Source organism: Artemia sp. Qi Xiang Cuo, chromosome 1 (assembly GCF_049724085.1).
Source record: "Artemia sp. Qi Xiang Cuo chromosome 1, ASM4972408v1, whole genome shotgun sequence".
NCBI classification, from domain to species: domain Eukaryota; kingdom Metazoa; phylum Arthropoda; class Branchiopoda; order Anostraca; family Artemiidae; genus Artemia; species Artemia sp. Qi Xiang Cuo.
Window position 1 is genome coordinate 95,332,917 of NC_142794.1, and position 12,493 is coordinate 95,345,409.

The window sequence follows — 12,493 nt, forward strand, 5'->3', positions numbered from 1 at the left end:
AGATATTATTATTCCTTCCACAGAGAAATTTAACAGCGTATCGGCAAATCTAAAAAATAATAATTGAACTATGAAATGGACCATTCTTAGCAAGCAAATAGAAAAAATGGAGGAGCAGGAAAAACAAGTTGAAGATTTTCATCAAGTTGGTTTCCTTTCTTGGTGCTATTGTAACCATTAAGCCAGATGGAAAATTTACAAGAGACAAAGTGGCTTCCTATTCGATCACTTCCCATAAAAGAAGAAAAGGAGATAGGAGGCCCAATAAAAGGAGACCCTCATTCTGATCTATACAAAAAATTATGACCTTGGCCGAGTTGTGCTGAGGAATAAAAATGTCAAAATGAACTAACATTTCTGTTTTGTATTTTGGATGTCTTTTAATATAGGTGCAATTATATTTTGAGGCGGGGTCTTTTTACAAAGCAGCCATCCGTGACCAATAGAATCACAAGTAACCGATGGAGTTATTGAGGTAACAGGGAACAGATGGCCGAAAACCAGCTCCCTCACGACGTGTGGTGTTAGACTCCTCTGAGCGTCAGAAGACGCGGGCGATAACGGGCAATGCTCGACCGCTGCTTTGAGAAGGATTCTGCGCTGTCCAGGTTGTCACTCGAAGATCTTAGGCATAAAGCACAAGAGAGGTCGTCGTGGAGAGGCACTGTTGTCGCATTATGCGCCAGTCAGCGTGGATAGACCTAAGTCTAAAGGGTCTTCAGATTTTTGGTCCAGTTCTTAGTATGTTAATAAAAGAAAGATATAGGGACATGAGCGAGGCAGTCCCAGGGGAAAGTATCATAAAATATGAAAATTACTTATTTTTTAAACATATGGTTTCTTGTAGATCAGTTTCAATACATTATGTTTCGAAACTGTTCAGGCCCTGAGCTATAAACTATACTATGTCTTTTATTAGCAATACTGTGGTGGCCATATTTACATATTAAAATGTCACTATAGAAAGCATTCAGCTTTTTTCTTTCTTGAACCTAGTAGTTTTTGAAGCTGAATCAGCAGTGATTCAGATTTCAAAGTAACTGCACTTGGCTTAAATTGGATACTTTATAAACTTATTTTTTAAACAGTAAGACTCTTTAATCACACGCATTTTAATAAGCAGTTGTCATAATGATGAATTAGCTAAGTAAAGTAAATTCACGCAAATGAAGGAGAAAAGGATTGTTTTAATGGATATACAAAGGAAAAGTATTCTTCAAATTCTGAGGTTGGTTAGATTTATTGTTTTTCCGATATTTTTCCACGAAAAATCCAAAAAAAAATTATGAAAATTCAGTGAACTTTTTGAAGTGGCAAAAAATTTAAAAATTAGACACGTGTGATATGCCGTCTATATAACACCAAAGATGATGAGACCTTGCAAAGAATATAGCAACATGACTGACCTATGTCAATTAATCAACAGAAAAGTATCAAGTTGGAAAATTGGTGCTTTCATGTTTAACTATTTAATGATATACACTGACTTCGAGTACATGCTGTAAAAAAATCCACTATGGTTACAAGTATGTAATTCAACGTGGATAACCAAAAAGAACGCAACAGGACCTTCAAAAGTTGCAATAATCGGTATCACCAATTAAGCAATGCAGACAAGAAAATAGTAAACATTCATAGTTTCGTTTTTAAAAGAAGAGACATTCCTTATCTATCTCCCTCCGCATGAAGTAATTCAATTTTCCACATAGCATGCACAGCATACGTTCAACAATTTAGTGTCAATAAAAGACTATTGAACTTTTTTGACAAGCAATACAAATAAAATAATGGACAGAGATTTGTGCACTAATCTCTTTCTTTAATCAAATCTCTCTTGAAGAGGGATTGTTTAAATTAAATTTTCTTTTCCTTTTTTTAAATAAAATCCTTTAAGTTTTAAGTTTCAAACAGGCTTCAGTTTTAGAAACGCGATCGCCCCTACCCCTAACCGTATACAATTCAGAGTCTGTTGCTACAAAGTGATTAATCTAATAACAATTAGTTTGAGTTTGAAATAAAATATTATCAGTACTTTTTAATCCACGTTTTTTCCTTTGCAGCAAGTTTGACAAACTGCTATAAGTGGAAAATTCAACCTCTACAAGCAGTCTATACAGGCATTAAAACACTGATCTCCATATTGTATGGATGTTGAACACCGCGCCCCGATTAGGTGATATGAGGGGCAGGAGTTCTGAATAACTGGACACATGAGGAGAGACAAGGGTTGAGTTACCTGTGTTTCACACAATTTCCCACTGTACCCAGACCTGCATTTACATGTAAATCCATTGATGCCGTCAATACATTCTCCATTTTGACAAGGTGAGCTTTGGCAGTCGTTTATATTTATTTCACAATTCAAACCTGGAAAACAATAATTAGATTTACAACAAAGAATAACTGAAAAAAAGGAAAAATATATTTATTTTAGACTTGGCCTCGAAACGACACATAACCAACACTAAAGTGTCCGGGGTCAGAAAACATATTTAGTTAAACTGATTTTGAAAATGCTCTTGTACCTAGTGTTTCGAACTTAATCCACCGAAAATCTCACCATACCTTTTAAATCTGAAATTCAGAAAATTCTATCTTTAAATTCTGTTGTTTTATTTACATAGATTTATTTACTCTTTAATCCAAAAGCCAGAACATTTAATTTTTAAATCCTTTGCGTTTCGTGTTTGTTATTTAATTCATTTTTTTTTTTTTTACTCTGATATTATATATATATATATATATATATATATATATATATATATATATATATATATATATATATATATATATATATATATATATATATATATATATATATATATATATATATATATATATATATATATATATATATTCGTATTTATTTCATTTATCTTTTGTTTCAATCGTCGCAGAGCCAACGATTAGATCATTTGTCGGCCGTTGTGAACGACCCCACAGAAATACTAATATTTGTTATCATGTTTCTTGCAAGTTTTTATATTTTACTCTCCAAAATTATTCTGAATGTATTTTCATGTTTCCAGCTTAGCTATTTAGCTTAAAACTTGTTTTGTGACCGTCCCAACGATCGTGGGCGGTTCGCGCTTCATCAGGTCAGGGATTTTGCAAGATTCAAATGCAAGATTAATCTAATCGATCCTAAAAAAAGATGCAGCATCAGGCGTATCGATTTTAATTTACTGAAAACTGTCGCCATGCCCTTTAAATGATGAAAAGAAGCCAAACCATTTTCTACTGAAATTCACTGCAATCCTTTGTGATGAAAACGAAATAGCAGTCGGAATTGGAAGTTATACCAGATTTTCCGATAAATCTACTCTCCTTTCAGATCAGAAATACTGAAATCAGATCAGAAATACTGAAATCAGATTAGATCAGATGCTGAAATCAGATCAGAAATTGGTTGCGTACAAACGAACATGTTTAAACAAAAAGAAATCAAAAAAGAGACAAGAAGAAAACTGTAATGACCCAAAATAGCTTCTTTCGGACATTTGCTTGATGGATATTTCCGTAAATTCATAAAGAATATTTAATGAAGGTTAGATACAGCAAAAGTACTAAGTATCCTAGGTGCTACGATAATATTTGTTAGGGGCAACAAAACTCCCCTTCTTTCTCGATTATGACTGGAAATCTTCAGCACAAAAAATTAACAAGAAAACATCGACAATACCGTTACGACCCCCCCTCCCCCCACCTCGCTCCCCACTTTCAAGTATAACGTTTCAAAAAAAAGTTATGTTTACCAGTAAAGCCAGGAATACATTCACAAGAATATTGTCCAATTGAATCTTTACACCTTCCTCCATTTTGGCAGGGAGAAGAAATACAATCATCTATATTGACCTGACATCTTTTTCCAGTAAAACCAGGAGGACAATGGCACTTGAAGCCTTTGATAAGGTCGATGCAGGTTGCTCCATTATGACAAGGGTTTGGCATACATTCGTCAATGTCAATCTCACAATGCGTTCCAGTGTAACCTAGAATTTTAGGCTTATTAATATTTTAAAAAAACTGCGTATCTACACAAAATTTCAGTTTTGATTTAATGATGGACCTCCTCTATTGTCGACACTGCAAGACAAATTGCGAAGTCTGATTTTTTTTTTTTTTTTTTTTTTTTTTTTTTTTTTCAAACCACATTACCTTATGAGATAAAATTAGAACAGGAAAACAAGCAGAATTCAATGGTTTTCCAAAGACGAAACCTATTAAGCACACGAGTAGCGTAATTTCGTCAAAAGCCTGGAGGGGGGGGGCAAACTTGGAGCCAATTTCCCCAAATCAAGCAAAAATGACAGCAAAAACTAAAAAATAAGCCATTTGGTGCCACAAAAGTACCACTTAGTATTAAAAAAGTGCTATAAAGTTAAATCTGTACTAAAAAGAACTGACTTGTTTCTGTTGATATCTAAGTTTTGACAAGATTACGGAGGAAACTAAATTTCAGCTGGGTGGGAGGGAGGAGGGGCAAACCGAGGTCTGGGAGGGGCAGTCCCCCTCCCCCGCCCCATAGCAAATTACGCCCCTGAAGAACACAATAGACTTACAAAACTTAATATTTAAATTATGGAGAAAAAAGGTGGCAAGGAAATAGAGATAGAAATCAGAAAACCTATCAATGTAATTTGATGTCTTCTATTTTCGTTCCCGAAAATGAAAAAATCATAACAATGCAGAAGCTAGTTATTGGCAAAGGAAAGCCAAGTTTATGTACATTTTGTTTTTAGTTTACTTCCATAACAGATAATTGAGACAACACAAACACAACAACAAAAATACAGTGGCGAAAATACATGTGACCGAAATACTGATTCATGATTAAGAATTAAATAAAAATGGCAAGCCTTTCAAATAAAGGCAAGGAGCAACATTAAAAATTAAAACGACCATAAATTATTCCATAAATGAAAGGGGCTGTCCCCTCCTCGATCCCTCGCTCTTTACGCTTAAGTTTGACTTTTTGTCAAAATGACTGAAACGCAAGGACCAATGAGCAATTACAGGAAATCTAATGCCCGTGCCACATCATAGTCACATCTATCGATAAAGAAGGCCAAATATCATGAATGACAATGCAATTTTCTTGACCTTAGTGTCACACTTGTCAATAAAAAGCAAAAAATTAAAATTGCTAGAAATAAGTTTAAAGAGTTTGCACCAAAAGTAATTCGTGTCCAACTGTTCTCTACTAATACTAAGTCTTCTTAACTCCTGACAGAGTTCTCTCCCGGACAGAAAAAACCGCTGATCGAAGTCTCCGTCTTTTCTAGTTATAAAAAGTCTGTTTGAAACTTTGACTAATTGGTCAGTCAAGAAATTTATGTTTGAACGTTGAACAATATTCAACTTGAGAAATTACGAACAGCGAACGTAATTGGCGCTGTAGTCGCGCTTAATTTTGATTTTATCGACAAGCGTGACTGTAATGTGGCACGGGCATAAAGCAGAGAAAAATAGTTTTTTTTTCTTTATTTTAGAGTTAAAAATTGTGCCATAATTCCGTTGGTTTATTCTTGATGACTTAATGAAGATGAAACAGGAGCATCCAGGTGCACCAAAACATGTATCCTTTGACGTCATCGATCCAACATCTGCTCATAGAAGTCTTTGGTAACGGTGAAACGAAGAGGGTTCGGTTTAAAGGGATATCCACATTTGGGATAGAAAGGAATATCGATTTCCAACGGACTACAAGCTTTTTCCTCAAAAAACACTAAATACTGTGCATCCCTATTAGTCTAGGTGCACACAGATCCTGCTCTTTGGGGACATGATCAGATTGTGTTGTCTAGGGTGGAAGAGGGAGGATGCCGAGAATTTTTGAAAAATCCTTAAAGAAACCTCTGATTTTTGAAAGATAAAATATCTTGAAAGAATTATAACTAAATGTAGGTTTCGGATTTAGAAACCAAAATTTCTAAACCAAAAGGAAACCCAAGGTAAGAAACATTATTAATAAAAATAGTTACAACAAAATTACAAGGGAAATTAAGAAAAAATTGAAGATCAGTTTTTAGGTTGAACTTCCTAGGTTTTGCAAATTTGATGTATTGAATTGTAAGCACCAGAACCATTACTTCTGCCACTGATCTTCTGTCTTTTACACGAGACTGTACCACCACTCAGTTAAGTTGCCTATGTCTCAGCATTATTTGAATTAATAAATTTGTCATTTATAATCCTCATTTCTAAGTATTATTTAGAATTTCGTGCATGACTGTGCTTTGGTTCTCTAAAACATTGAATTTTGCCTGAATGTGAGTTTTTTCTTTTGATGTTTTTTTTCTTTGTATAGCGTTTTATTAACTTTTTTTATGTTTTGTTGGCGCTAGTTTTTGTCATTCCAATAAGTCATGGTTGACAAACAAAAAACGAAGTCCAGAAAAAAACTGAAAAAAATTGAAAAAACAGCATAGTGAAAAAAAATAGCATTTAATGCTGATTCAGAAATTGTAACTGTTATTTTGATTAATCTTAATGGTAAAAGCTTATTGCGAAGACACATTTATGGGGATTTTGAAATAGTCTTAAAACCGCAAAAATGGGACCGGATCGGAAAAGAAACTGCCACATTGCAATCTCAATTGCCAAAAACCACCCGGAGGAGAATTAGAGTCCCCATCTTGATCAAAATGGAAAATCGCTTTCGCGGGCGAATTTTATTAATACATAATAAAAAAGTGGTGTTGTTTGGTTCTCCTTTCCGATACGGACAGTTCTGAAGAAACATTTTCACTGGCTTATAGGCTGCTTCATAAAAATAAACCCGTCAAATAAAAAAAAAAAAAAAATTAAGCCCGAACTACCAGCCTCCTCCTGCAAGATTTGAGAAATTATAAAAAAAAAGGATAGCAAAGCTGTCATCTTGCATAACAAGCCTTCATTAACGACAATGCAGAGACTTGCCAATACCGTTCCCCCCATACAAAAATTCAAACCACATGTTGCATCTTGAACGAGTTGAATTTCCGGTTTGCCTGCAAAAATCATGACAAACAAATGTTGCTTGGATTGATTGTTGACAGTGGCGAACTTAAGATTGCTTCTACAGAAATTCTCCCCCTAGTCAATCCCTCGCTCTTTATGCTAAAACTTTTTTTAGTGCTTTCATAATAACTATTATTATAATTAACGGCCTTTGTGATTAAGGGTCATTCTTAAAGAATTGGAACAAAATTTGAACTTTAGCGTAAAGAGCAAGGTATTGTCTAGGGGGTGAACCACCTAATATACGTAATAAAAATATACAAATATAGACGTTCGTTACGTAAGTTAATTCGTAAGTTACGTATATTTACTACTAATAAAACCTTCGTAAATAAAATTAAACAACTTTCGAGAAAGCCATTTAACCAAACAATAGTAAAATTAATATGCAAATTTCATTTTAATTATTTATGCACGGTGAGCCAAAATCAAAACCTGAATTAATTAAAAAACGTTCAGAAATTAAATTAATTTTTTTTTTTTTTAACTGAAAGTAAGGAGCGACATTAAAACTTAAACCGAACAGAAATTATTCCGTATATGAAAGGGGCTGCCCCCTCCTCAATGCCTCGCTTTTTACACTAAAATTTGACTCTATCTCGCTTTATTTTTTAAAACCAATAAAAAACTTTAGCGTAAAGAGCGAGGCATTGAGGAGGGGACAGCCCCTTTCATATGCGGAATAATTTATGTTCCTTTTAATTTTTAATATAACTCATTACTTTCAGTTAAAAAAAACTAGTTTTTTTTTTATTTAATTTTACAATACAAGACAAGTTTGACGATGGAATTCAATTTTGGCATACAAAAACAATCAAGTTTTCACGAGATATTTTAAATGACTCAGACATGTGCCGTGAACAGGAAAATACATATTTTCCTGATCCTTATGCAACAAAGAACTTTTTTAAACGTTCTCATCGTTATAAGCTTGCTGGTTAAACCCAATACCCAGATTATGCGCTTCTTATCATGTACGTGTTAACCTAAATCAATTTTATTAATTGTAATTAATTGTTATTTATTAGATATATATCTAGAAATACAATTGGCTTCAATAAACCCACTCCTCTTCTAGTTCATACTGCATCTACTAATACTGCTAACACTGCTGCTGCAACTACTACTACTACTACATTTAACTAACAGTCACATCAAATTCAACAAATCCAACAATCTTGTACCGGAGGTTTGGGTGCTGAGCCTCTATAGCAAAAAAATGTGAAATTTGTATTTTTCCAAGAAATGGTGGCGGATACGTGTTTGTTTGGGTTCTGATATCACCAGGAGTAAATGCATCAAAATTATCTTTACATAAAACAGGGAGAAAGACAATTCGGTGAGAAATCTAAATTCTAGAGTCCTTTTCAACAATTCCAAAAAAAGCAAATAATAAATAGAGGGTACATCCTTCTTCAATAAGTGTCCCTCTAGAAAGAGAGGAGGGGGTACTCCGATTAAATCCCGACAAAATTCATCTTTGTCGTACTCATGATTACCTCTTTTTCCCCTTATCTAAGATTTATGTGCAAAAAATGAGTATATAACTAGCCCTTTCTAACCCTTTTTAGGCGTGATGTAAAGCATATAATGTTTCTATCCATCATTTTTTACTAGAATAAGAGGTACTTGTATGATATACTCCCTGCGTCTCAAATTGTTCATGGATTGACGCACTGGAAACCGGTTTCTTTCGCTAATTTCATTCAACTTAGTGTAAGAAAAGACCAAATCTTCTTATACATTTTCTGTTTTTAATTCTGAGTTTGATCCTGTTTTCATTCAGCTTTTCTTACTTTCAAAGCTTTGATAGTGAAATGACGTTGTACCAACTGTTAGCAGCTTTGTCAAGAAAGAAAAGCTGATAGTTCAGTTGCGTTACTTAAAAAGTTGTCAATCAAACATATTCAGTTCAAACATGCCCAAAATGGTGTCTTTGCAAAAAGTTCCATCTTCCTTTAATTCAATCACTTTGGATTCTCAAGAAGGGGAATAGAAATTCCAATTCCAAATTGAATGAATCCTTTCCCGAGTATCTACGACCAAACTTCTATAAAAAGTGACCGGGGAAAAAACAATATATAGAGGTCACATTGTTCTTAACCACATTTTCCAAATGGAGGCACTTTGATTACCATCAACAGTAATTATTTGCTAGCATGAACGGAGGAGAGCAGCTCAATAAAGAACGGCGATATTTAAGGCATCTTATTTTCAAGGCATCTTATGATATTTAATGCATATCGATATCGATATTTAATCGATATTTAAATCGATATTTAAGGCATCTTATTTTATAATCTTTATTTTCAAGATGTTCCGAGTATTTTATTCCGTCCTCCGAAACCTAACAGTCTCTGAGCTATGTTATAGACTTTAAGTTAGACTCAATAATTATTCATTCTTGGAATTACATCTAAAAAACAATTGTTTCCAACTGAAATTAAGGAGCAACATTAGAACTTGAACTGAAGAGAAATTATTCTTACCTCGCTCTTTACTCTAAAGTTTTTTTAGAACTTTTAATAAAGCTTCTTATTATAATTAAACGGTCGTTGTTCTCAGATTTATCCTTCTTCTTACCACATGCAAAATTTGTGGTCACAAGGCGATTTTCGTCCAGAGTTGTAAAAATGGTGCCATCCCTGCAACACCTTACCGCAAACATCCCGAATTTGTTTAATAGGATCGGAGTTGAATTTTGTTTTCTCCACATTTACGAGAAAAATAATTTTTTCTTAAGTATGCTCTATAGATTCCAAAAATTGGAACTGAAAGTTTTCCAAGAATCACGCAAGGATATCTGTCGGAATCAGTGTTAGTCAAGACCAATTTTGTCAATTGAAAGGGATTTATCACACTTTGTTCACACAATCAATGTTTCCTATTAAAAACCATGTTTTTGCGCGTTCTCTCAAATTGTACCTGGTTTTCCGTATAAGTTATTTCGTTATGACGTTCTAATTCGCTAAAATAAAATGATAACGGTTTTCTACTCCATTCCACATTTCTTGTTTAGCCATTTGTGAATGGAGCAATTTCTAAGATACAATTGAAAGATTTCAATTTGATTTGAACAGATACAATCAGTAAGAACTGATTGTATCTTAACAGTTCTACGTTTTATGTTGCACCTTCTGTGCTTGAGGTGTTTTGTGTTAGAAAAAAAAACTGCAGCTGTGTTAACCTAGGTAATTTGTCCCAAATATTTTATAAAATATGGCCCACTTGTTCTGCAGCCAGATTCTTAGTTGATTATGGAAAATTTCGATAGAAACATTTCGCTTTTTTAAATTGAGGATGCTTCACGACTTTTATATATTTTTTTTCTTTTAGAGCCAAAATATTTTAAAACCTTTCAGATTTTCCGAACCCCCGTGTAGGACATTTTGAGAAATACAATTTAAAGAATGAACAAGTCCTCAAAGGATATTGCCAAAACCATTTGCGTCTATCTAAACTTAGCAATGCGCTGAGATTTGCTGAGCGAGGAACAAATATACTGGCAGGATAGATGAAGATACAATATTCAACTGTTTCATGGTGCGTTTAATTTTTTTCTTTTCTCATTTGATTGTCGCAACGAAGTCGGACAATTCCCACAAGATTATGCGACTTATTACCTCTTATGTAAAATTAATCGGTACTTGTGTGTTATAGCGACCACACTGTTGTTCTTGATCTGTTGCAAAACCGGTTTGTCTGTGTACTTTCGGACATAATCAGCTTAGCCTGAGTGAGATAAACAACTATGCCGGTATGTTTTAATTAAATATTTAATTTATAGAGTTGGTTTGGTTAGTTTATGTATTTAATTTAATGTCAAGTAAGTGGGCGGCGTGCTTTCGATAATTCTCTGTTGTAGTTTCTATAATTTTGGTATATTTCATTATGATCAACCTAACTTCACTTCTTGAGTGTGGTCGCTATAATACAAAAGTAAGTACCTATTAATCGCAGGTTTTCTTAACTTTTCTGCAGCAGAATGGTTTAAACAGGGAAAAATGCACTTTTGGATTTTAATCTTTCTATGGCTTTACCAAAGAATCCGGGTGGAGGGGGGTCCCCTATTCAAAGGTTAAGGAATGTATTTATATTTTTCTTGGGGAGAGGGGGTCAAAACAGAAGTACATTCTAGGCCATAGTATTCATCCCAATCACGGAAGGGAGAATTTCCATCACCTTCTAAAATCTACGTGCACATATGGAAATGTAATTTTTATCTTGAGTCCGCTGAACCCCGAATCGTCGATGTCAATATGGCCTATCAAAGTCATTTGCTATTCAAAGACTACGTTAAAACAAAGCCTCTAATTTCTTTTGTCCGACGTGTAACCACTTGATATTTTGATTTGAACAACTTTGCAACTTGTTTAGCTACGCTCAAAGATACAAAGGGAACTTGAGAATAAACACCCTAAAGGCCTTTGAAACATGATACTATTATACATTTTGAGACTTTTAAGAACCATCTTCTAGACAATAACCTGTTAGCTTATTTATGACTAAACTCTATTTGAAGCAAATAATACAACACATACAATACCCATTATGTATTCACTGAATATAATATATATATATATATATATATATATATATATATATATATATATATATATATATATATATATATATATATATATATATATATGTGATCTATTTACAGATATTTAATTTATAATGGTTCATTGGGGTGTCTGATTGGGTTCCTTCAAAAGATTCTATCTGTAAAAGATCAATCTGCAAAATTGTATCTATGAGAATTATGACCTTGAGGTCGTGAGACTCAAGAGAATATTTACAGACATCCTTATGGGAGAGACATATGTAACTAATTGATTTGCTTCTGTTTTTTTATAGAAAAAAATTAAAAGGACCACGTCTCAAATTAGGACCGTATCTAGGATTTTTTCGGAGGTGGGGGGTTACAAAAAAAACTTTAAAAACATCAAAAATATGTTTATATTTCATTTTGGTTACGTTTTTTACGAGTTAGACAAACATTTCGTGGGGGGGGGGGATTCAAACCCCCTACCCCCCTGGATACGCCCTTGTCTCAAATTATTCTGAGCCTTTAAACGGTTATTTTAATTGACAGTCTTTCTTCAACCGATGATCCGATAGCTGATATATTATTTTCACGTGGATTGCTGGGCTGAAGTATCTGATGGCTAGGACACAACATGTTTGAACGAATAATCGGTGTACTTTACTGTCGAAATCGAACTCCGAAAACAGCTTGAAAAACATAACTAATACGGAAGAAAAGAATTGATAGAAATGTAAAACTTTCCTGTGAGTGATTTATGCTTTGAAAGCGTTCCTAATTTCGCCAGAAAGATTCGGTAAAATTCTAGCTCATGGGCTTTTTGCGACCTTAGAAAGTAGTTTAGCTAGTTTAATGAAACTCTTAGAATTCTACTGAAATAACAAGAATGGCATTTTCAAAACCTAAATCCATTGAGAAAGACATTGAAAACTCAAAATTGAG

At 33.8% G+C, this 12,493-nt stretch overlaps 1 protein-coding gene across 1 annotated transcript in view; it reads right to left on the reverse strand.

Moving 5' to 3' along the window:
• N (neurogenic locus Notch protein) overlaps window positions 1-12,493 on the reverse strand; it is a 107,714-nt gene that overhangs the window by 56,116 nt on the left and 39,105 nt on the right. The window contains exons 8-9 of the mRNA XM_089092680.1: window positions 3,756-3,992; window positions 2,237-2,367 (exon numbers count right to left, since the gene is read on the reverse strand). Coding sequence (XP_088948806.1) covers window positions 2,237-2,367; window positions 3,756-3,992 — 368 coding nt within the window. The remainder of the gene's footprint in view (window positions 1-2,236; window positions 2,368-3,755; window positions 3,993-12,493) is intronic.